This window comes from Protopterus annectens, chromosome 5.part1 (assembly GCF_019279795.1).
Source record: "Protopterus annectens isolate FY-2018-M chromosome 5.part1, PAN1.0, whole genome shotgun sequence".
In the NCBI taxonomy this organism is placed as follows: domain Eukaryota; kingdom Metazoa; phylum Chordata; order Ceratodontiformes; family Protopteridae; genus Protopterus; species Protopterus annectens.
In genome coordinates, this window is record NC_056736.1 from 601,747,495 (window position 1) to 601,774,365 (window position 26,871).

Below are 26,871 nucleotides of genomic sequence, written 5' to 3' on the forward strand. Positions count from 1 at the left end.
CAAGCTCAAATGCTTAAAATGGCGGAGGACCTTATCACCCTTATCAGGGGTAGTCAGGCCACATCTTCTAAAAGGAAAAAAGAGACCTTTCTCCTGAAACACTGACAGAACAGGATTCTGAGGAGTCTGGTTATTCAGATTTTGAAGAGGAACAACCACCTCTGACTGCTTATGAGGATTCAGATGCAGAGGAATCCATTCCTTCTGCCTCCCCTCCAGAAGATCTTTCCTTTGGGAAAACCCTTCACGCCCTCCGGGAACATTTCCACTGGGAACCCCAACACTTCCCTCAGTCTAAGAAAAGACTCTGAGAGTTTCTTGACCTCCCTCAGCATAGACCCTTGGCCATCCATCCAATCTTAGAGTTGGTTGATGATGTCTTCCATGAATCCAGCTTAGCTCCTGACGCCCTCCCACCTGCTCCCAGAAAAACATGACGGATATTAGAGTACCAGATTCTCACAAATACCTGTACAGAAATCCTGCTGCCGATCCAGAGGTCATTACACAGGGACCAAAAGGAGCTAAGGCTATTTCTGCAAAGAATCCTACTCCCTCTGACAAGGACTCCAGAGCTCTGGATGGATGGGGTAAAAACGTATACACCTCTACAACCTTAGCTATCAGAGCACTCAACTGTCAGTTCCATATGTTAATGCATCAACAACACACTTTGGAACTATTAAAGCAAAAGGTTTCAACCTTTCTTGACTGTGCCAATTCGAAAGAGTTAGCAGATTTACTGCACTCTACCTGTCAAGTGGCTAAACACTCAGTACACTGTGGATATGATGCCCTAGAAGCCTCAAGCAGGGCAGAAGTGTCAGGATCCATCATTAGGAGACATGCATGGTTGAAGGAATAACCTCTCCCTGATCATGTCAATTCTAAGTTGATGCACCCTTGGATAAGGACAGCTTATTTGGAGCAAAAGCAGAAGAGGTGCTTAAAAAGATGGAAGACAAAGCAAAATCTATGCAAACAGTAAAAATTTTCCTTTAGATACAACCTGCTAGGTTCAGCAGGAATTTTTCCTCAAAACACTGGTCCTTTCCTGCACCTAGCAGACAGGGGTAAGGTAAGCCCCGCAGGGACAAGACCACCCAGACTCCTATCCCAGGGACAGCGGAGAACCAAACAGTGGACCTCTTCCACTCCAAAGGCAGGGAGTTCTAAGCCATCCGTCTATGGCAAAAACTCTCAATGACTCCCTCACCCACTCTTCCCTGTTTCCACTCAACACAAACTAGGAGGAAGGCTCTCCCTCTGCAAAGAAAATTGACTTTCTTTAACAAAGGACCAGTGGGTCTTTAAAGATCTTTTTTCAGGCATACAAATTCTCCTACGAACTACCAATTCCAAGATGGTACCCAGACTTACTTCCAAATCAGTGGGCAGAGGCATTGAAGCAAGTCCAAACTCTCATTTCCCAAGGGGCAGTAGAACCTGTCCCCTCAGATCAGACAGGCAAAGGATTTTATTCCAGACTATTCCTTGTTCCCAGAAAAGTAGGCACTTGGCGGCCCTTTCTGGATTTATCCATTCTGAACACCTTCCTGGTGGTCCCCAAATCCAGAATGCTAACTTTGCAGCAGCTGCTGCCTATGCTGACAAAAATGCCTAGTTAGTAACCCTAGATCTAAAAGATACTTACCTCCACATCCTCATAAGGGAATCCTGCAGGAAATTCCTTCACTTCAGAGCAGGCTCATAGCACTTTCAGTTCTCTGCGCTACCCTTTGGCTTATGTACTGCTCCCAGGGTGTTCACCAAATGCTTAGCCTTGGCCATAGCCTTTTGCAGACAGAAAACTATACAAATTTACCCTTATCTGTACGACTGCCTCATTCAGGCAGATTGCAAAGAAAAGCTCCTCAAGGATCTCCTCTTTGTCAAAACCCTCCTAACCTTCTTAGGGTACATAATCAACGAGAAGAAATCAAGGCAAACACCCTCCAGGAAGATAATTTTCTTGGAAGCATTGCTGGACACAGCATCCCAAATGGCCTTCCTATCCCCAGAAAAAATCAGAGCATCCTGGCTCTCTACTTTACACAGCTGGCTTTCAGAAGTCACCTCACTGCGAAGAAGTTCCTGCAAGCCTTGGGGTACATGGTATTTTGCATCCTTCTAATTCTTTTGGCCAGGCTTCACATGAGAAAACTTCAGTGGCACCTAAAGAATCCTTGATGTCAGCACTCACAACCTCTATAGACACCTCTACCTCTGATCCCCTGTATAAGGGCTGAGTTTCTCTGGTGGCAGGGGCCTGTCCCCAGAACAAGGGTCTTTCCTTTACCCTCCACCCTACTGGGCAGACCGTTGCCACCGACACCTCAGATATAGCTTGGGGTGCTCACCTAGAAAGCAGGTGCACCCAAGGTCTTTAGGATGCCCAGCACCTTCCCTCGCACATCATCCAGAAGGAAATGATGGCAGTACAAAAGGCTGACATCCTTCAAACCCCATCTCAAGCCAGGGGTTCTCCTTATCAAAACAGACAACACCCACAGTAATGTGTTACATCAATATACAGGGAGAGACCCAATCTTACCCTCTGTGCAGGATAGCCATGAACCTCTGGCTGATAGCCTCTTCTATGGGACTACACCTGATAGACCAATACCTGCTAGGGATCAACAACACCCTGGCAGACCACTTAATCAGAAACTTACTGAACCCCCACGAATGGCAGCTCCACAGAAAAATCTTTTTTTACAAATCACACAGGTGTGGGGGACCCCAGAGGTGGATCTGTTTGCTTCGCATCTCAACCATCAGCTGAAAAAGTTCTGTACCAGGGAGTACCACCACCTAGCGTGGAAGGTGGATGCCTTGACCTTCCCCTGGAACACCCTCGTTGTGTACACATTCCCTCCTCTGCCTCTTATTCCCAAGGTACTGATCAAAATAAGGGAGGAGAGACCAAAAGCCATCCTCATTGCTCCAGACTGGTCCAGACAACATTGGTACTAATTGCTGTGCAGCCTGATCTTACAGCCTCCCAGGCAGCTTCCCCTGATCTCAAACCTCTTAACTCAGGTGGGGGGGGGGATGCTACTCCCAGAATTATACTCTAAAACTATCAGCATGGCTAATACTCTCAAGCCAAACAAGGGGCCCCTGTTAAACAAACAGGTCCTAGACATTATCACAGAGGCCAGAAGGCCCAACATCAGAAAATCTTACTCAGGAAAGTGGAAAAGATTCTGCTCATGGAGCCAGTCCAAAGGGGGCAGTACTTCATAACCTTCCATCCTTCTTATCCTGGACTACCTATCAGAGCTACTTAATAGTGGCCTCTCCTCCTCTATTAAAGTCTGCACCTCAGCCATTTCAGCTCATTTTGATACAGAACAGCCCCTGTTCTCCCATCCTTTAATTAAACAACCCCTCAGAGGGGCTTCTAATATCAGACCTTCCAGAAGGCCACCCACGCAAGCCTGGGACCTGAATTATGTTTTGGAAAAACTTACTTTACCACCCTTCAAACCTGCTGCTTTAGCAGAACTAAGATACCTCTCCTGGAAGACTGCTTTTCTTCTAGCTATCTCCTCAGCCAGAAGCGTTTCAGAACTTTAGGCGCTGATGATTCCTGTCTCAGAGACTTCCCATACTCTGGAACAAACTGCCTATATATCTCAAGCAAAGCTCCTCATTAGCACTCTTCAAGAAAAATCTTGATAATTGGATGGGAGATGGGAAATTCACCCCAGGGATCACTTCTATGGCTCTGCTCGACAGGGGCACAGGAAAATAATTTTCTTGGGTGGTGAAAGCCAGGGTACCGTTTGGCTAGGCTTATATAGGCCCTAGGGCCAATAGTCTAGTACCTACCTATGGCCATTGAGCCCCTCATCAACTTCCATGCAGACGGGATCTCCCTGAGGACTAATCCCTCCTTTATGCCCAAGGTGGTATCTAATTTAACTCTGAAACAGGCCATACATCTACCCATCTTCTTTCCTAACCCTCAAAAAAAGGGGGAAAGAATTATGCCCTCACTAGATGTGCACTGACAGCTCAGATACTGTCTGGACCGTACCAAACCCTTCAGGAAAATGGACCAACTACTTGTCAGGTTTGCCCCAGGGGGCAGTGGGGAAGCCCATTTCCAAACAAACCATTTCCAAGTGTATATCACACTGTATCCATTTTTGCTACAAATTGCATGGGAAACCCGTCATCCCCCCAAGTCTATTCGAACCCACTCCACTAGGGCAGCCTCCACTTCCACAGCATTCCTCAGAGGAGTTCCCACCAGGGACATCCTGGAAGCTGCCACCTGGACGTCTGTCCGTACCTTTACCAAGCATTACCACCTACTTCTATTTTCTAAGGCTAGGGCAGGGTTTGCCTCTGCAGTTCTGCAGGGCATGCTGACCCATTTTCTAGGTCTCTTACTAATCTTACCACCCCTCTCCTCAGCTTTGGGAATCCTCCCACAGGTGATGACTGCAACAGTGAAACACGAAGAGCATAGTACAGTTGTGTACACTTGCCATAAATGTAGATGTTTGAATGTATTCACTGTTGCAGTGCTGGTTTCCCACCCTCTTTCCCCCTTATATCTTCTTCTTTAGGGAGATATAAGTTGCTAATGGTGGCTTTTAGCCACCAGGACCACTTTACCATTTTTACTGGGGCCTCTGACTGGTTAGGGCAAGAAAAACTGATGTAATGGTGTCGGCTGCCTTCCTTTATAGCACTGATGTCAGACAGCAAGTGACAGCAGCCAACGCAGAAAAATATTTACTCTGGTATTCGGGCCTGCCAAGGACTACCACAGCAGGAATAACCCACAGGTGATGAATGCAACAGTGAAATACACTCGAACATCTACATTTATGGTAAGTGTACACAACTGTACTTTCCCTCCTCTTCTGCATTTAGCCAAAGGCTATCATCGCAAGTTAGCTCACAGGGTGGACCTACTCACACAAATCAAGGGATCTCTCATCCATCCCCACCTGTCCACTCTTCAACTCACAGTGTGGGTGATAGGATTTTGATTCTACATGGACACCTTTTTTTCTGAGGACATGCTTAGGATCCTGCAGAAGGCCAGGAAACCCAATACTAGAAAATCATACTTATCCAAATGGAAGCGGTTTCTGATGTTCTTCGTGTTTCAATGTTGCAGTCATTACATTTGGGTTATCTGCTTGCAGGTAGCCCTCAGTCGGCCTGATTATCAAAGTCTTGCGTCCTGCGTCGGTTGCTATCTTATCTTCCATGATGTCAGGTAGTCAGGGGTATAAAGCACGCAGCCAACACCATTACATCAGTCTTTCTTGCTGTGCGGTGCACAAAGCAGAAGTAGTTCGCAAGTGTCGGTCGGCCAACTCCTGAAATTTTCGTTTTCGAGTTTCAGATCCAAAGTCTTCAACTAAGCTAAGTATCCCGTTGGGGATCCTTTTTCTTGCTCTAAACTGATGTCAGTAAAAGTTAACAATTGTATTTCTTGTGGAAAGCAAGTATCTCATGAAGATTTTCATTTGTACTGCATTCCTTGCTTAAGCCCAGACCACGACATACCTCGTCGTTGGTTTTGTGCCTTATTCAAACCTTGAACTATTAGTCGTCTGTTAATTTTTGCATCTAAATATTTTGGTACTCTGTTCAATTATCCAGAAATGGCTTCGGTAAGCCACCCGACTACTGACATTTTGAAAAATCGCAAAGATAAAGACAGAGACAGACTGCATAGGTCCAAAGCTGCCGACATTGCTTCTCCTAAGCTAGTCACCAGTTCGCCTGTACTCGGGCGCTTTCGCAGCCCCTGATACCCACTACTTCAGATTCGTAGGCCTCTACTGAGACCCATTTGGAGTCTGGTATGCCGCGAGATGCTTCAACTATGGAAACTGCGGATGTCTCTACCTTGGATGGGTCTGGAGCCGCTGTGCAGGCACTGGCTTCTGAGGGTTTATTCAGGCCTACTGACTTGCATATTAAACTGACGCCATCTTCTTCAAGGCCTAAAACTATCTCATCTTCCATGATGTCAGGTAGTCAGGGGTATAAAGCACGCAGCCAACACCATTACATCAGTCTTTCTTGCTGTGCGGTGCACAAAGCAGAAGTAGTTCGCAAGTGCCGGTCGGCCAACTCCTGAAATTTTCGTTTTCAAGTTTCAGATCCAAAGTCTTCAACTAAGCTAAGTATCCCGTTGGGGATCCTTTTTCTTGCTCTAAACTGATGTCAGTAAAAGTTAACAATTGTATTTCTTGTGGAAAGCAAGTATCTCATAAAGATTTTCATTTGTACTGCATTCCTTGCTTAAGCCCAGACCACGACATACCTCGTCGTTGGTTTTGTGCCTTATTCAAACCTTGAACTATTAGTCGTCTGTTAATTTTTGCATCTAAATATTTTGGTACTCTGTTCAATTATCCAGAAATGGCTTCGGTAAGCCACCCGACTACTGACATTTTGAAAAATCGCAAAGATAAAGACAGAGACAGACTGCATAGGTCCAAAGCTGCCGACATTACTTCTCCTAAGCTAGTCACCAGTTCGCCTGTACTCGGGCGCTTTCGCAGCCCCTGATACCCACTACTTCAGATTCGTAGGCCTCTACTGGGACCCATTTGGAGTCCGGTATGCCGCGAGATGCTTCAACTATGGAAACTGCGGATGTCTCTACCTTGGATGGGTCTGGAGCCGCTGTGCAGGCACTGGCTTCTGAGGGTTTATTCAGGCCTACTGACTTGCATATTAAACTGACGCCATCTTCTTCAAGGCCTAAAACTCAATCCATGCCTAGAAAACCGATGCCCAGACCGCATGGTCAGGCCCCTATGCCTAAAAAACAAATGATAAGAATGGCTGAAGACCTTATTACTCTAATCAGGGGAAGCCACCCTTCTCCCTCTAAGAGACCTGGAACTGATTTTCCTTTTCTCTGATGACCAGGAGTTGCCCTTATCTACCTATGAGGATTCTAATGCAGATGACTCCATTCCCTCTGCTTCCCCTCCAGAGGATTTCTCTTTTGATGAAACATTGCATACTCTTAGGGAGCATTTCCGCTGGAAAGCCTGGATTATTCTGACTCCAAAAAGAGGCTTAGGGAATTCTTACTCCTACCTCAACACAGGCCTTTAGCTATCCCTCCTGTACTGGACGTTGTAGATGATGCCTTCTTGGAATCTAGCCTGGCCCCTGACACTTTACCTCCGGCTCCCAGAAAACCTGACCGCTATTACTGGGTACCTGACTCTCGGGTTCCTCTTAAGATTTCTACTGCGGATCCTGAGACCATTTCACAGGGACCCAAAGGCATTAAGGCTACTACTGCAAAAAACTCTACCACCTCTGATAGAGATTCCAGGACCCTGGACAGATGGGGTAAGAAGGTATACACTTCTGCAACTTTGGCCATTAGGGCTTTAAACTGCCAGTTTCATATGTTAAAGTATCAGCAGTATATTACTGGATTGCTTAAACAGAAAATGATGTTGATTCCTGACTGTGCTGAAAATAAAGAATTACAGGATTTAATGCATTCTGCTGAACAAGTTGTAAAACATACTTTGCAATGTGGTTTTAATTCATTAGAGGCTTCTTGCAGGGCTGCTGTCACTGGGTCTGTACTTAGAAGGCATGCTTGGCTTAAGGAGCAATCTTTGCCAGATCATGTTAAAGCTAAATTACTGGATGCTCCCTTAAACTAAGACCGCCTGTTTGGCAACAAAGCCGAAGAAGTACTTAAAAAGATGGGGGAAAAGCTAAATCTATGCAAACTGTTGAACATTTCCTGCAAGTACAGCCCCCCAGATTTAGTAGACACTGGTCTTCTAAGAATTGGTCCTTTCCTGCCTCTTCCTGGCCTTCTCAGTCCAAACCCAGAACCAGCAGAACACCCAGGCTTCAGTCCCAGTGTACTCACAGGCCTAAGAAGTGGGGGGCTCCCACTTCCAAAGTTTGGAGTAGTAAGACACCCCCCTATGGTCAACTGTCACAGTGGCTTAACTTTAAACCTTCCAAGCCCTGCTCAACTGACTGTTCCTTTATGGGAACGATCGCCCTGCATGCAAAAAACTGGGAACTCATTACCAAAGACAAATGGGTTTTAAATATAGTTTCCCAAGGATACAGATTCCACTTCCACTCCTTACCAACCCCAAACGACTGGCCAGACTTATCCCCAAATCAGTGGGCAGAGGCTCAAAAGCAAGTTTTCTCTCTTCTAAGCATCAGAGCTATTCAACCTGTCCCAGAAGAAGAATGGAGGCAAGGTTTCTACTCAAGACTTTTCCTGGTACCCAGAAAAGACGATTCCTGGTGTCCTATCCTGGACCTGTCTATCCTAAACACTTTTTTGGTAATCCCAAAATTCAAAATGCTAAATCTTCATCAGCTGCTTCCCATGCTAGGCAAAAATGCCTGGTTGGCAACACTGGATTTAAAGGAAACCTACCTGCACATCCCAATAAGGGAATCTTGCAGAAGATACCTGCGCTTCAGAGTAGGCTACATGTACCATCAGTTCTCTGCACTGATCTTTGGCTTATCTACTGCGCCCAGAGTATTCACAAAGTGCCTAGCTCCAGTCATTACATAAATATTCAGATATACCCATACCTGGACGATTGTCTAATTCAGGTAGAAAGCCAGGACTTGCTATTAAATCACCTGGCATTTGTAAAGAAATTACTAACTTCTCTGGGGTACACCATAAACGAAAAGAAATCACATCTAGTACCCTGCCAACAAATTGTATTCCCGGGAGCAAGCTTGAATACAACTTCCCAGATGGCCTACCTCACGCCAGAAAAACAATTTCATTTGACAGCCTACTTCAAACTGCTGGCCACAAAGACCCAGCTATCTGCAAGGAAAATACTGCAAGCCCTGGGGTTCATGGCCTCTTGCATTCTACTAATTCCATATGCAAGACTGCATATGAGGAAACTACAATGGTATCTAAAAAGCCTATGGTGTCAACATTCTCAGGACCTAGAATCAATTATTCCTATCATACCTTGTCTAAAGATAGAGTTCCTTTGGTGGGCAGAGGCCTGCCACCAAAACAAGGGACTGCCATTCACTCTACCCCCTGCTTCCCAAACCCTAACAACAGATGCATCAGACTATGCATGGGTAGCTCACTTGGCAGGGCAGTGCATTCAGGGCAAATGGAACCCGAGTCAAATGCACCTGCATATCAATCAAAAAGAAATGTTAGCTGTACAGAATGCTGTGACAGCCTTCAAGGGCCACATTCTTCCAGGACAATTATTGGTAAAGACAGACAACACCACTGTTACGTGGTACATAAACAAGCAGGGCGTACCCACTCATACCCTCTCTGCAGACTAGCCTTGGCTCTGTGGAACACAGCCTTGAGCTACCAAGTGGCATCTACAAGCTCAATTCCTGCCAGGCAAGCTAAATACACTAGCAGACGACCTAAGCAGAAATCTCATGGACCTACACGAGTGGAAACTGGAACCACAGATATTCAACATTTTGAGAAACAAATGGGGGAGCCCAGAGATGGACCTGTTTGCCTCCCCTCAGAACTACCAATTGGGCAAATAGGATTCCCCGCAGACAAGCTTGGAAAGTGGATGCCCTGTCCTTCACCTGGAAAAACCTATCAGTTTATGCCTTTCCCCCCCCTCTGCCTATCTTCTCCAAAGTGCTACTAAAGATCAAACAGGACAAACCAAGGGCAATACTTATTGCACCAGACTGGCCACGCCAACACTGGTACCCCCTCTTGCGCAGTGTGTCACTTCTGGAACCATGGCACCTGCATCAGACCCCTGCTGTGCTGTCCCAGCAGGAGGGCCAGATTCTGCACCCACAGCTTCAAACCCTGAGCCTTGCAGCCTGGCTAATTATATGATCTCTCTGTTACCATTCCTCAGTAAGCAAGTGATGGATGTCATTCTGGAGGGAAGGATGCCTAGTACTAGAAAATCCTATGCTGAAAAATGGAAAAGATTTTGTTCCCGGAAGGGAGGGTCGTCTAATGGTTAAGGTGTTTGCCTTGCAAACACAAGGTGCAGGGTTTGAATCTCACAAGGGGTAATTGGCTAGGCTTAAAATGGCTCGCAAGGGTAGTTAGCTTAGTACTAATCTATGAACTTATGGACACAACTGTGCCCAATTTACTGCACATTATTCAATGCTCAACTGAGATGCGTCACAAGGGCCTTTCCTTTTCTTCCATCAAAATTCATGCCTCTGCCATTTCAGCTCATTATAATACAGAGCCCACTCCTCTTCTCTCATCCACTGCTGAAGCAATTCCTCAGAGGTGCCAAAAACTTAAGACCACCCAGAAGAGCCCCTACCCCAGCCTGGGACCTTAAATTTGTATTGGAAAAGCTCACTCTACCTCCCTTTGAGCCAGCTGCAAATGCAGAGTTGAAATTCCTTTCTTGGAAAACAGCCTTCCTTCTAGCCATCACTTCAGCAAGAAGGGTGTCTGAATTACAGGCCCTCATGGCAGTGGAGCCTTTCATTATCTTTCATACGGACAGGGTGTCCCTCAGGACCAATCTCTCCTTTATGCACAAGGTGGTATCCAATGTGGTCCTTAATCAGTCCATTCATTTGCCAATCTTCTTTTCTAATCCACAGAACAAAGGGGACCGAATACTGCACTCCTTGGACGTGCACAGACAACTTAGATTTTACTTGGACAGGACTAAGCTTCTCAGGAAATCTGAACAGCTGCTGGTTGCATTTGCTGCAGGGGCAGAGGGGAAGGCCATTTCAAAGCAAACCATTTATAAGTGGTTAGGTCATTGCATTCATTTCTGCTACAAGCACCATGGAAACCCTACCTCAAAGGGGATAAGACCATATTCAACCAGGGCTGCATCTACCTCTACAGCCTTCCTCAGAGGTGTCCCTACCAGGAATGTCCTAGAAGCTGCTACCTGGAGTTCTGTACATACCTTCACCAAGCTTTAACACTTGCCAATTTTTTCTAAATCCAGAGCTGGTTTTGCCACTGCAGTCTTGCAGGGTCTTATAGCTGGTCCTAATGCCATCTAATTGCCTCCTCCCATCCTTAGCTTTGGGAATCTACCCAAATATAATGACTGCAACAGTGAAACACGAAGAACATAGTACAGTTGTGTACACTTAGCATAAATGTAGATGTTCGAGTGTATTCACTGTTGCAGTCCTGGTTACCCTCCCTCCAGCCCCCTGACTTCTGTTGACTATACCACTATTCTTGCTTACTATACTTAAAGCTTTCTGGTGTATTTGCTTTTTGTTGGAGGTGTAACCTTGTATATAATTGCTTCCCATTATGGGACACCTCACATCTGGGGCAAGAAAAACTGATGTAATGGTGTCGGCTGCATGCTTTATACCCCTGACTACCTGACGTCATGGAAGATGAGATGGCAACCGACACAGGACCCAAGACGTTAATCAGGCTGATTGAGAGCTACCTGCAAGCAGATAACACAAATGTAATGACTGCAACAGTGAATACACTTGAACATCTACATTTATGGTAAGTGTACACAACTCTACTTTTGTTGTCTTTCTCGTAGCCTGGACCTACTTTCTGTGAATGTTCCTTTGGTTGTTTATCTATGTGAACCGCTCACTGCTGGTTTGGCTTATCAGCTGTCTCTGCTTGCCTGCCTCTATCACCTCCTTTAGCTTCTAGATTTGAAGCCAAACAATTTGTTAAAGACGTCCTACTTATTAGGTCTCACAGGAAGCTTGTTACATCTCCCTGGGATCTTCATTTTGTTTTGGAAAAACTGACCCAGGCTCCTTTTGAGCCTGCAGTTTCATCTTCCTTGCAACATTGTTCTTTGAGGGCTGTACTTTTGTTAGCCCTTGCTTCTGCCAAACAGGAATCTGAGCTGCAAGCACTAATGGCTTGTCGTCCTTTTTTTGTTTTTTCATAAGGACAGGGTGTCCCTTCGTACTAATCCTCCTTTTATGTCCATGGTGGCAAATGAGTTGACTCTTAATCAATTTGCCCATTTTTTCCCCTTCTCTGCAATTTGCTAGTGAGAAGGTCCTACTCACCTTGGATGTGCATAAACAACTCAGATTTTATTTGGATAAGACTAAGACATTTATATACATCTGGTCAGTTCTTTGTTTCCTTTCATCCTAGGTCTTTAGGATTGATTGTGTCCAAGCAAACTATTTCTTCTTAGATTTCTAAAGACATTTATTTTTGCTATTCTTTTCATGGTAAGAGCCTTACTTCTTCTGAGGTTCATTCTGCTAGAGTTGTGGCTTCTTCTGGTGCTTTATTTCAAAGGTTTGGATACTGCTCTATTCTTGTGGCAGCAACCTGGACCTCTGTGCATACATTTACCAAGCACTACAAATTAGATGGAATTTCCAAAGCTAGAGCTGGTTTTGCTAGGGCCATCCTTCATGGCTTCCTAGAGAGCTCTGCTTGTCCTTCATCTTCCCGCTCGTCTTCCTGAGTTTTGGCACTCTCCGTAATGTAATGAATACTGCAACAGTAAAATGAAAGGACATAGTACATTTGTGTAAAATCTTACCATAATGGTGGATGTCTGCAGTTTCTCCAAAATTGTCAGATTTGTTAAACAAGGCCATTCATCTCCCTGTTTTCTTTGGTGGGACAGAAATCAGGAAAAAGGAACCTTGTTTACCCTATGTATTTAATGCCAGCTTAGGCTCTACCTGAAGCAATTAATTCACCTTTCCTGGTCCCATTTCCTTGGCCAGAGTTTGTTCCTAATAGTAACAAATCAGAGCTGGTGTCTTAGGTACTGACAGTGGTGACGAGGCATTGTAACATGATTCTGATTATTATTTAAATTACAGTTTGAGAACCTTGGTAGGTAGTTTGAACAGCAGACCCTTTTCATTCTTGAACAGGGCAGAAGGAAACAAAATAATGTGAAATCGGAGACAGTAAAATGATTAAACATTATTAGGCTAGCACAGATTCTGTAACTGTCTCAGTACTATTTAACACTTCTGTGCTGCATTTATTGATTTGGTTGAATTTGTCACTGTTTTTCAGCCTGCATTTGTTAAAGAAATGCCATCTGTTTGTCACTATAGTGCTTAGTGTTTGTTTTAACAGTTATAATATTCCCTAACCTCCTCTGGTATTGCAAAAGCTGTTCTGAGTTTGCAAAAGTTCTCCTGAGTCTGCCAAAATATTCTTACATTGTGCACTTTGTTGTGTTTTGTTGAACATTTCTCAGGGTTAGTGAGTTTAGCAGAGTCTGCATGTCCTCCCTGCGGTATCTTGGGCTTCCTCTGGGTGATCTGGTTTCATCCCACATTCCAAAGACATGCTGTACATGGATTGGAACACTCTAAAAATTGTCCCTAGGAGAGAGAGTGTGTGTGTGTGTGTGTGTGTGTGTGTGTGTGTGTGTGTGTGTGTGTGTGTGTGTGTGTGTGTGTGTGTGTGTGTCTGTCTGTGTGTGAGACTGCCTTCTCTGGAAGGCTGGGTGCCAGGCTGGCAACTCGACACCATAAAACTCCACTGCCAATCATTCTGCGGACCGTTGTTCCACTGTGGTGATCCCCAATAGGAGAAGAAGAAGATTAGGCTAACACAAACAAAATACTATGTATTTGTTGTGCGTAACATACATAAATGACTTTCTGATTATACACGTGTAGTACAGTTTATATTTGGTTATACTTAGAGTACACATGCACAGATGAGTTTCTGAGCATGCACATACAGTACAGTCAGTATACATCTGGATGCTTTTAGCATACACAGATGAGTTTCTAAGAAGTTGAGTTTCAGTATTGGGAGTTCTGCTTTCATCAACTAGAAGCCCTAAGGTCTGCAAGACTTAGTCCTGCATCTAAAACTTTCCCAGGCTAGTGCTCCCCTTACCCATGATAATGTGCAAAGAAGATCCCCCTCCAGCATGCACTGAAGTGCAGAAGCAAGTTGAGTTTTTGTTACAGAAAACATTAGCTACAACAAGAAAACAAAATGTATGAGAACTGAGGCGAGGGAAGGTGGATTTGTGTGTTGATAATGCAACTGCTCAAAAATATAATGGCATGTGTGCAACTTCTGTATATAATGTTGGGAAGCTTAGTCTTGATCAGTCAAGAGGACCAAAGCTAAAGTTTGTCTGTCTGGGTGAATCTTTATAGAAATATTCCCTTAACTGCAATTCCAAAGGATGATCTGGAGATTATACCCAGTGTATAGTGTCTTGCAAAAGCATTTAGTGATGCCCACATAGCTGCTGCTTTAAATATCACTGAAGGATGTATTTCTGAATAAGGCTTGAGAGATGGCCACAGCTTGAGATGATTGAGCTGTAGGCCATGGATAATGGTTTATTATACTTTTGATAGTAGAAGTTAACGCAGACAGAATGCCATTTTTCTAAAGCCAAATTGGAAACTTTAGAACCTAAGTTGTTTTTGAAAAGTATACAAAAGCTGATAATCTTTCTGATGGATTTTGTTGCCCATTCACTTTATTTCCATAAAGGCAGTAGGTGAGTGCACCTAATAAATGGGCAGCAGTGCTGATCCAAGGCTTGAGGAAGAAAGGGAAGAATGCTGAGAGGAGACTGAGCATTCTCAGTCAGATTTCAAAACAAACTGCTTTTCGAGTAAGATGCTACCCTAAGCTTATGAGGTTATCCCATATCAAAAGAATCACCTGACTTTGTGTGCTCCAGTGTGAGGTAAGTATAATTTGATGGATCTCTGCTGGAAAGCCTGGCCTGCACTTGTATGCACCACCATCCAAGCTGTGTGTATTCCAGAACCTGAAGGAAAACCTGGCTTGTCCTGTATGTACCACTACACCACCCTGTTTATTTCATTACCCGCAATGATGATAAAAGGGTTGTGCAATACGACAGCAAGTGCAGTATCTACCAGTTAGAAAGCCACTGGTTGCAGCCATGTCCTTAAAGCACTCTGCTTTGGCCATGTCTGTCATGAGATCTGTATCGCACAAGTCCAAAAACAGATAAAATATTTTGTCCATTGTTTTCTTTGGTACTCCTATTTAGCTGTGTTGACCTTCCTTGCAGTTCTCCACAAAAGGTTATTCAACCAAATTGTGAACCTGTACTGCACTTCAAGAAGCCACTTTCTCCCAGTATATCCTTTACTGTTACAAAATGGAGGCAAAGTTCTCTGCAGTTTCCAGTATACTCTATGTAGTAACCAAGAAGTTTACATTGGTTTTCACACGGTATCCCATCATGCTTCTATCCTTTTCCCCTTTCCCATTCCCATAACTGCATGATACTGTACTGGAGAGTTGTAATGTTGAGAGGCACCCCTTAATCAGTTGTCATTCTTCTATAACTGTTTTCTGTTTCTGTCTGACCATTCTATATGTTTCTTGCCCTTGGACAGTATCAGATGAACTCTGCCAGTATCAGGATATGCTATGAATAGTCATTCATTAGGATAGAATGTTACAGAATGCTATTATCAGCCACTGGCAAATCTAAACTTTGCTGGGCAGCATTCTTAGATGGTATGTCATATAGTGCTAGGCTGTCCCTGCCCTGTTATTCATTTAGTTATTTGTCTGCATGAGGTGATTGGTAGAATCAGGACACCACTATTGAAAGTCTTCACAGTGCTGCAACAATTGTTTTTTTTTTTTAATCTGACCCAATATTATGCTTTCTTTAAAAATAAATACAGAAGGACCTGACAGGATGCCTTCATATTCCCAAAAGGTGTGTCATGAAGCCACTGGAAGGCAGCATATTTTAGGAAATCCATCCTGTTTATTAATACGGGATAATGACAGAAGGTTAGAAAGAAAAGGTGGAACCATGGAAGGGGTGATAGAGCATATACATGAATGAAGAAAGCATAAGCACTTAATGGACCTTTAAATACTGGAAGCTGAAGTCTGGTTTGATCTGAGAATTTTACTATAAGGAAATTCACAGAATGGATTGGTCCAGTTTTTATTATGTACATCATCCAGTTCCTTTTTTTGTTTTTGTTTATCCTCCCTACTGTGGGTATTAGCTTAAGTTACAAATTCAAGTATTTGTTTTAATTCTAAGGACCATAATTGCCACCCCTGGAATTACAAGATTGTTGTTGAGAATGACTGAATAAATATTAAGGCTGTGGTTGCCATATCTATTTCCCTGTCCACGAACTTTAGGTGAGTATGTGAATTTGGAGGAGTTATGGGGATTGCAGGAGAGTGAACCCCCCCCCCCCACACACACACACACACCCACACACATAAACAATGCCTTAGCTGTAAATCCATGTGCATAGGACTGAAAGCAAAGTTTTTTTTTTTGTTTGCTTTTTTTTTATTTTGCATTGTGGGGTATTATACTTGTTACAGGAAGTCCACAGAGTCCACTTATTAATAAAGTAAAGGTCATTGTGACAGCTCACAACAGATTTAGTTAGATAAATAGAACAATTTTTTCACTGGAAATACAAAATAATAAATGTTTACATTATTTTTTTTTTGTGTGTTCTTAAATGTACTTATTCTGTATAGGTGCTGCTCCAGTAGTTTACCTCTGTGATGAAGGCCAGGATCTGTTGGCTGTACGATTTTGGACAGGCCTTACCCACCTTGCTCTTGAAGATGTCATTAAGCCATTTTCAGTAATTGCTGCATGTAATCTGCAGTGGAGATCTGATTGCAAATCGGTAATTCCAACCTTGTATGCTGGAGAACTATCTTCATTTTCTATAAACCCAAAAGAAGGGCACCTTAAGGAAACTTGTACTACTTTGAGGAACGTTATACAGGTAAAATGCAATCTTTAAACATGTAAAATAAATATAAAAAGAATACACAGTAATCTAAGACTAAATATATTTTGTGTATCCACTGAAATGAAGAAAGGTTGTTTAAGTATTTGTTTAGTGCTTGAGTAGCTTATGACCCTCTTCTAGCATGAAATCCTCTCCATGAGGTGACATAAGGTAGACAGGTCAGTGCTGTACTGTCCTTGAATTAAAAAAAAATTGACTGAAGAACCAACTTCCAGAGCACAAAGCAACAGAGTTAAGCCCACTAGTCACTGCTTTCCATAGGAAATGACTGCCTGTGCAGTTTGTGTGCACTGGCACGGATTCCTTACTTTAAGAAGATTTCTTCCTTCTCTGTGTTTGTGAACTGTGGAGTTGGTTTATACAACATCAGGGGTTGGGGGCTCGGAACCCACATTGTGGGTGCAGGGGGACTTGCCTCACCACAAAAAGAGGGGTACAAAAATTTCCACAGCATTGGATATACCATGGAACACATTGAAGACGGTCATCAAAAAGTGGAGAAAATATGGGACAACAGTGACTTTGCAAAGAACTGGATGTCCCCCTAAAATTGATGAAAAGACCAGACGAAAACTGGTCAGGGAGGCTGCCAAAAGGCCTACAGCAACACTGAAGGAGCTGCAGGAATTTCTGGCAAGTACTGGTTGTGTACTACATGTGACAACAATCTCCCATATTCTCCATATGTCTGGCCTATGGGGTAGGGTTGCCAGACAGAAGCCTTTTCTTACATAGAAAAACATCCAGGTCCGGCTAAAATTTGCAAAACAATACATAGTCTCCCAAAAGCATGTAGGAAGTTGAGACCAAGGTTGAACTTTTTAGCCACAATTCCAAAAGATACCTTTGGTGCAAAAAGAATACTTTGCATCACCAAAAGAACACCATCCCCACAGTGAAGCGTGGTGGTGGCAGTATCATGCTTTGGGGTTGCTTTTCTTCATCTGGAACTGGGGCTTTATTCAAGGTGGAGGGAATTATGAACAGTTCAAAATACCAGTCGCTTTTGACCCAAAACCTTCAGGCGTCTGCTAGAAAGATGAAGAGGAATTTCACTTTTCAACACGACAATGACCCCAAGCATACATCCAAATCAACAAAAGAATGGATTCACCAGAAGAAAATTTAAGTTTTGGAATGGCCCAGCCAGAGCCCAGACCTAAATCCAATAGAAAATCTGTGGGGTGACCTGAAAGAGGGCTGTGTACAAGAGATGCCCTCGCAATCTGACAGACTTGGATCACTTTTATAAGGAAGAGTGGGCAAATATTGCCAAGTCAAGATGTGCCATGCTGATAGACTCCTACCCAAGAAGACTGAATGCTGCAATTAAATCAAAAGGTGCATCAACAAAGTATTAGTTTAAGGGTGTGCACACTTATGCAACCAGCTTATTGTACATTTTTTATTTTTTATATTTTTTCCCCTAACATATTTGTTTTTCAATTGAATTGTACAGGTTATAGGTCACATTAAAGGTGGAAAAGGTTTTGAAATGATTTATTGCAATCTCATTATTTTATATGACAAAAATCTGGTATTTTAACCGTGGTGTGCACACTTTTTATATCCACTGTATAATCAGTGTGTATAATGTATCATAATGGCTAAATTGTACATATTATTTTGAAATATGAATGGCCTCAACTGTAGACCCATTTTAGAATACAACGCCCCATTTGGTATCTACCTCTCAAGACATCTGCAACAACTGGAAAGGCCTCAGAAATACCTCACTAAAAGAATCACAGGCCTAAAGCAGATGCCCTACGCTGACCGCCTTAAAAAACTCCAGCTATACTCTGTCGCATATCGTCTACTCAGAGGCGATCTCTGCTTAACATACAAGGCCATGTCAAACCCAGAGCTGTTGGACATGCTACACTTAAAGAAATCCCAATCCCTTAGAGCTACACGCTCCAGGGATCTAAACCTTGTCATCACAATAAACAAAACATGCTGGAGGGATAGGTTCCTGACCCAGAGACTCCCCAGACTCTGGAATAGATTGCCCATACTTGTCAAGCAGAGTGCCTCTTTGGACCTCTTCAAGAGGAACCTTGATGATTGGATGGGAGAAAGGAAATTCACCCCAGGGATCACGTCAGTCGCCCTGCTAGACAGGGGTCCAGGAAAGTAAGTAATGTGGGAAGAAATAGCCAGGGAATTGTTATGGCTAGGCTTGTATAGGCCCTAGGGCTGATAGCCTAGTACCAACCTATGAACAAAAAGGGAAGAGTATTGAATTATGTTAAGAAATGAAGAGTGCAAATAGCAATGCTAAAGGAGACTGGTTTGGAAAAAAGTTACTATGGGAATTTGATAAAAAAAAAGAATTTCAAGATGGATATTTAGCAGAATATTAGAGATAAAGGAAAATGGGAGTGCTTACACTAACTGCTAGGGGAGCGCCAATAGTGATAGAATGGGGGATTTGTGGTAGTAAGGGGGTACTGGCAAAGGAGGAAGATTATGCTGGCATGTATGGGTCCGTTCACCTAAAACTGCTAATATGGAGCTTAAGACACCTTTGGGAGAAATAATCAACTTTCAGCATGGGATGCTACTTATAGGTGGGGATTAGAACTTGGCTTGAACAATGAGGATGTGTCTGTATTCCCTAGAAGGGAAAGCTAACAAAACAGGGCAGATTTGTGAAGACATTTATGAAAGTACTTGGTATGGAAGATGTGAATTCTGTAATAGGAACTCTGAGAGAATTTACATATTTCCCAAGGTACAGTAACTGAAGTAGATGTCATATTTCCGAGGAACATGTGTATTTAATTGAAAGCTTCAACACACATACAATAACTATTTCAAATCATGCACCAGTAACAACTTAGATGCACATGCAGGGTAATAATGTAAAAAATGAGACACTGGCACTTCCCCACCTACCTGTTAAGAAGAGAGGAATTTAAGGAATGGGTAGTGGTAATTATTTGAGAGTTATTACGGAAGATAAAAATGTCATCAGAAGTTAGAGCTAGTGAGTGGGATAAAATGCAAATGGATTTTAAAAGTAAGTTAGAAATAAAAAGAAAAAAATATATGGTTAATAAGTAATAAGAATTAGGTTAAAGTATTGTAGAATAAGGGGAATCTCACGGAACAAGAAGAGGCACAAGCTGTAGAGTGCTAAAAGAAAATAAGGGAGTATCTGGATAATGTGCATGAGTTTAGAAAGATTGCTGTTTAGTAACTGTTAACTCCAGAGCACAAATACATTTTAGTACAATGACTTGGGCAACAGAAAATAGAAGGGCTTGTTGCCAACCTTATCAAGCCTGTAACAAGAAAAATAACTACAGATCCTGTAAAGGCATTAGAGATATTTTAGAAATTTTATGAAAACTTGTATAAAGCAGAGAAATACGGAAATCAAGTAGCAGCACAAATGGAAACATTTATTGAAGACTTCATTGTGCCAGTGTTAGGTAGATGAGGCTCAGCAATTAGCAGTTAAGATAGGAAGAGATAAAAAAAAAAAAGGTGATGCATAATCAATCTGCAGGAAAGTCTCCAGGATAGATGGTATTCCTGTGGAAGGCTAGAAGCTAGGAGGGAAGAAAGCGATAAAGATATGGCGGGCTTTGTTTAACAGTATATTAAAAGGAGAGGAAGCACCAATATCCTGGAAGAAAGCTGTGGTGTCTGTAATACCTAAAGATGGTAAAGATCCTTCAGCCCCAGCTTCATATAGGCGCATTTCAGTTCTAAACTATATACAGTTTTCATGTCCATAATAGCTTAAAGAATGATAAATGTTTTGCCAAAATTGTTAAGATATGGATCATTGTTATTTTTGTGGAAGGGAGGCAAATATTTGTCAACATTAAAAGAACAATAAATAATGATCCAGAGGGAAACAGAATGTAAGAAAATGCTGATGCTCTCGGTCAGTCTTGATGCAGAGAAAGCATTTGAATTAAGGTGGGATTTTAGGACTAGGGCAATGGAGGCATCTGCATTCCATGATACAATAATAAAGTTAATTAGGAGGATGTATGTGGGACTGAAGGCAAAAATTAAAGTAGAAGGGTTTTTCTCTGATAAGTTATGCCTGACCAGAGCAACCAGGCAGGGGTGTCCTCTTTCCATTTATTTATGGTATATGTGGAGCCATTGGCAAAGAAAATAAAGGACTCCGAAGTCCAAGGATATAATTGGAATGGTAATATAAAAAGTTAGCTTTATTTGCAGACAATATTATTTTGTACCTGATGTCTGCATGTCCTCCCCACGGTTGGGTAACGTTCGAAAGACGTGCGTGCGTAAATGGGCATGCCTTCGTTGAAGGTTGGGCTTCAAGCTGGCACCTCGGCGTTTCATAAAAATCTACTGCCAACCATTAGCGGACCAGAGTTCCGCTGTGGTGACCCCTTACCGGGAAAAAGCTGAAAGACAAACAACAACAACCTGTTAAAACCAGAAAAGGACATCTCTTTGTTGTGGAACATTATAAGATAGTTTCAAGTATTTTTGAGATATAAAATTAATGAAGCTAAAACAAAGGCTATAGCTGTAAACTATATACCCACGTATGAATTGGTTCAGCAAAACCCCTAGTTATTGGGACACAGTACAATGTAGTACTTAGGATTCTGTTATGCCAGCTAAGAATGCATGGAAAGAGACTAAATAAAAGATAATGCAATCACCGAGAAACTGGAAGCTCTTGTTTTTGGATCTGTATAGCAAGCTACAAGCAGTGAAAATGTTTTATTTCCTGTAGTTTTATATACAGGTTAGGCATATGTTTTATCAACCAGAGGAGAAGTTGTGGTCAGTAATTTATAAAGAGTTGAAGGATTTTATCTGGAAGAGAAAAGAGGCAAATGTCAAGTGGGATAAGATCCTTCCAAATTGAACAAGGTGGTTTAGGATTACCTGATTTGAAAGGATATTATAGACTAACACAGTTAAGGCTCATAAACATAACGCAGGAAAAAAGCTGTAATTCATAGCCAAAGTGGATGATGGTAAAGCGGGGGGGGGGGGCTTCAAGAAATAAGGCGAGAGTAGGATTTTGGATGCAGAGCCTTAAGGAGAATAACAGCCATACAGAATGTTATATTCATAAAGTAGCAGAAAATATTCTAAGAACTAAGCCACCATCAAAAATAGAGAAAGGAGATTTTTGCCGATAGGGATGACTACAATTAGGGATAGAGAAAAGTAGGCAAGAGGGGGCTGGAATTTGCTGGAAAAAACTGGCAATGGAACCAAAGTAATGGGAACAAATAACTGGAGAAGGAAAGATAAGAGAATGGGAAGAGGTCATGAAGACATTTTGACTGTAGGTTAGAGAGATTGCTTCCCTGTCAGGGAATGATATCAGAGTGCAGGCAAAAATAAAGAGATAGGGGAGTCATAAGGAAAAAGACCAGCCCAGGTATAGTTTTTATTTGAATCTAAAACAGAAGCTGAGATTTAAAAAAAAAGGATAATTAGTAGGACATATAAAATATTGCACAATAACTACAGGAATCAATCAGAGGAGGTTAGAAAAGATTGGGAAGAGAGAGATTGGATAAGCAATTCATAAGGAAATAATGGAGGACTTGTGTATGGCTCCTAAATATACAAAAATCGACAAGATTTTAGGATTTTTGCTTTAAGTTTTCGCATAGGTATTTTTGTACCTGAAGAAGTCTCTAAAGAATATTTTTTTCTCCTATTGATGGCAAATGTTGGAAGTGTGATGGGCAAGAAACAGGTAACTGAGAGCACATGTTTTGGGAGTGTAATGAGTTGGCAGACTTTAAAAATTTAGAGTACTCTTCATCTCACAGCAAGTGGTTCTCCCGTTCAGTTCTTGGCTGGAGCGCGCCTTCTGTGTGGAGTCTGCATGTCCTCCCCGTGGTAAAGTGATGTTTAAAGACATGTAGGTAGGTGGGTGCGTGAATGGGTGTGCCTTCTTTGAAGGTTGGGTGTTGGGCTGGCAACTCGGCACTGTAAAAATCCACTGCCAATCAGTAGCGGACCGGAGTTCCGCTGTGGCAACCCCTAACCAGGAAAAGCCGAAAGACATTACTATCTGTAAGTGAACAAATGGGTTTAACTAAGGAAATGATTATTTTAAGCTGGGACATGGGATCTGAATTGCCCAGACGTAGTCAGGCCTTGTAAAGTTTCATTCTGGTGCCGGCCAAAGGAGTAATTACTAGAAAATGGAAATGAAAATCTAAACCTAAACCAGTTGTATTTTAAGCATTGAATGGTGTAACAGAGATAAAAGAACTGGAAGTAGGATTTTTAGAAAAGGGAAGGGGCAGAATTACACAGAAGTAAATGGAAATTGCAAGAACAATACATGCAGAATAGAATTCAACAGGCGGAGAGAGGTTTAAGGGAAAGCAGGAAATGAGCAATTCATGTAATGTTGGATTGATAGTTGATGTATAATGTATGTAATTGGAAACATGTTAGTATGTTTTTTCTTTTATATTAATGTATGCTTGCCTGTGTCTTAAGTCATAATTTAAGAAAGGTGTTAAAACAAAAATGTATGTGAACTAACATTGAGTACCTTCCTATTATTTTTTTTTCACCAGTGAGAATTCTGCAAGGGTGGTTCCAAGATGGCTGCACACTGAGTAACAGCTTATTTTTAGTTCTCACGGTGTGAAATCAGAAACGTAGCAGAGAAGGCCAGCAGCCTTGTGTTTATGGGTGAATTTCAGTAACTGCCTAGTAAGTACACAGGCTGGATGCCGAGAATAAAGAAATATAGAAGACCTGGAAAAAAATCCGCTACAAAAAGTGAGGAAGAAACGCTGACTACGGAGAGTTCTGCAGCTACAACTTTCAGATATGACTTCCAATAACCTACAGGATGATACACGACAACTGCATGCAGACCTTGTTAAAATAAACAAAACACTGATAGCGTATATTAACACAAACAACAAAAGGCTGGAAGAAGCTTTAAACAGATATTCAGATGAGATGATTTAGCTGCAAAAGTCAGAGGTCCAAATGAAGAAAATGTTGCCTGAATAGGAGACTGCTCAGGAAGAGCAGTTTCAAAAAATAATAGAATTAAGAGGATGGAGCATGTAGGGAAAACTTGAGATTTTCAGCTATACCAGAGAAGCTGGAAGGAGCAGACTGCATTAAATTCATGAAAGCACAAATAAGCAGTTGGACTGGTATTCCAGAGCAGGATTTTAGTTGAACGGGCACATTGTGTGTATGCGATAAGAAAGCAACCTAGACCTGTAATAGTAAGGCTGCAATACTACCAGCAGAAAAAATTGATTTTGTCAAAACTGTGGCAGAAGGACAAAATACTAAAAGTAGGTGACAGCAGAGTGTTTGTGAAGAATGATTACTCATTGTACACCAGGCAAAAAAGAAGTAAATTCATCCCTCTGTTCAAATAATGCCGAGATGCAGGTGTGAAATTCAAACTGCTATATCCGGTTATCTTCAAGGTATTCTTCCCTGGAGGGACAAAAACATTTTTTGATGTAGTGCATGCTAAGGAGAAAATACAAAAGTTTGTCTAACAAAAACTGAGCTGTGAAACAGGAAGAGATTAGGCTTTTCACACCTCTGGTAATAAAGACCACAGAGAAGACTGCACCTGTGAAACATTTCCAGTATTTCAACAGAAAATGTTGGAGAGAAGGAAGGGAGCACGAGAGTTGACCAGAAGAATCGAGAGTACATTGGAAATCAATGAGAATTCTGCAAGAATCAAAAAAACACTCAGGTGGCCCAACTTTCAAGAATGTTCATATGCTTATACTCTGTGCACACAAGGACGCAACCTGCTGGTACCGATATAATCTCACAAATCCCCAGGCAAACATTTTATTTTTAGCCACTCATAAGTCAACTCATGAATCTTGCTGTCATGTGTGAAATCCTGCATCTGTGTGTGTGTGTGAAATTACCAGCCAAGACCTTTACTGACATTGTCTTCATTATTTGTGGGGAAGAGCATGACATAAGTGCAGCAAGTATCAACTGTTAATTCTACCACACAGACGTACTACTTGTAGAAATTTTAGGCCTTCTCTGTGACCAAAAAAGGTGTCGAGATATTCTTTCAGTAGGACTGGCAGGGGTGGACCTCTTCACAGCCTCAGACATAGCAAGGACAGATGTGGAGAACAGGTCAAGGCCTACCTTTCAAATAAGTCTGTTGTTAATCTGCCCCACCCCCCTGCCATCTCACCTTAGTCCCTATATTTATTGAGATTACACTTTACAAGTTATGGTTCAAGCCCATACCTGTTATCTGTTGAAAGAAAGGACAGAGGCACTGGAGGAGATGCATCCTCCAGCTCCCACATGAGGCACCTCCCAAAGTTTTTTGCAACTCCGTGCCTGCAGTTGATCAGTGCGAGCCTCAGGTCAACCAACCTGATTGTAAGATGAAGTCTCTCTTTAGTGACCTCTTCACAAATAGGTGGTACTCATGACCAAGGATTCCCTTTCTAGGTTAGACCTTCTCACGCACTAGGCCAACCTGGGTCAGCAGTTTCTGGTAGAGGAGGTGACATAATTTTGTACCAAGGCTAATATTTTAGGGGTTTGTCATCAAGTAGGTATCTGATGGGAAGTTGAGTCAGGGGTGCAGGATCACACCCTATGGGGGGGGGGGAGTACAGCCCGAAGTCTCTGCCTCATCAGTTGCAGGCCTCCCTCCAGTGCATGCTACCTTTGGATGATATGCTATCATTATTCTGGCTCCTTGTCCTTTGATATCCAGAGCACATCTGTTGCTTACCTTCTTGTGATGCCAAATGTGAGTTTATCCTCACAGGTTATGGAGGTAATGGTCTCTCTTGCAGTTTTGCTGTTAGAAGTCTGAGGACCCTGTAATCATTGTCTGAGACAGATAGTGATCATGAATCCACTTCTCCATGGATCCTTTCTCTTTTAGAGAAGCTCTTAAGCTCATAATGCACACAGTACATTGTGTTTGAGCCCCCTTTTTCTTTAAATCAGTGCATTTTGGAGTTTCTGTGGAAAAGATCTGAACAGCCTTGGGTATTCCCTTCTGGGAAGCTAATCACTAAAGATTCCATCTTAACAGTCTAAGACACCCTGACTGCACAGTCAGCAGAATGGCACATGCTTTCTGTAATCCCCCTCCCCCCACCAGAATAGAGAGAGCAAATGACCAAGCATCCTAGTGCCCAATCTTAAATGATCTCTCTGATCCAGCATAGGTCCCAGAAATCACACTTTGCCATTTGTCAAGGTACTCTAAAGCTTTGGACAGATGTGGCAAGAGTTTACTTGTGTGTCTTGTTTAAACTTGAGATCTCAGATGTTCATGTAATTTGTCCCATCCTTCAATTTTATCTGGTAAGGGAGCCTCTGAGTAAGCTAGAGGACCTTCTGGAAGGGTCTGGGTAAGACTCTCTGACATCCTTACTGGGCTAACATGTAACTCACTGTGTCTTTAGTTATGTAGGTGCTGCAGCTAGTGTCACATACTAAGTTTTGTGCCTTCACAGGATGAATGGCCGAGATTTTCCAGCTTGAAAGTTGAGCTCTGAAGCATGATCCTGGTTGCCCTTTTTTGAGAGGAATACAGTTCAGCAACCCCCCCCCTCCCCCTTAAATCAAGATAAATTATTTCCTGCAGAGAAAGTGGAGCTTGACCTAGATGGAAGGCCTTCGTTGTCCTTCCACTTCTGACTCCTCCTCTTCAAAGGCTAGTCAAGACTCAAGGAGGAAACTGCCTCCTTGTTGTCTAATAAAAATGAACAGTGAAGCATTACATAATTCTTTTTTTAGTTTACACATTTGTTGACTGGGTAAGGCCACTGGGCGCAGGTATCCCTTTTCAGTTGGAAGCTCTGAATGGTTGAGTCTTCAGTTACACAGTAGGCAAATAGAAGTGGAAGGAATTGGACACTGTACTGTGAGTACAGGAAGTGGCTCACTAACAGCTCAGAGCTTTAGTACACTTCAATAACTGCTGGACATCTTGGTGTTTCAGTACATAATAAATCACTCTGCATCTTCAGATATGCAAGAGGCACACCAAGTTAACCTCATTTTGGAGAACTGTCACTAGGTTCTACATAAGGGTACTGTCAGCCACATCTGTTAATTCATATTTTCTTTCCCAGAAACAGTTACCCT

At 42.5% G+C, this 26,871-nt stretch overlaps 1 protein-coding gene across 1 annotated transcript in view; it reads left to right on the plus strand.

Annotated features, from left to right (window-relative positions):
• The window catches only part of LOC122803239 (breast cancer type 2 susceptibility protein homolog), a 675,913-nt gene that overhangs the window by 552,273 nt on the left and 96,769 nt on the right, over positions 1 to 26,871 (plus strand). Inside the window, exon 11 of the mRNA XM_044072837.1 lies at positions 16,472 to 16,728. Coding sequence (XP_043928772.1) covers positions 16,472 to 16,728 — 257 coding nt within the window. The remainder of the gene's footprint in view (positions 1 to 16,471; positions 16,729 to 26,871) is intronic.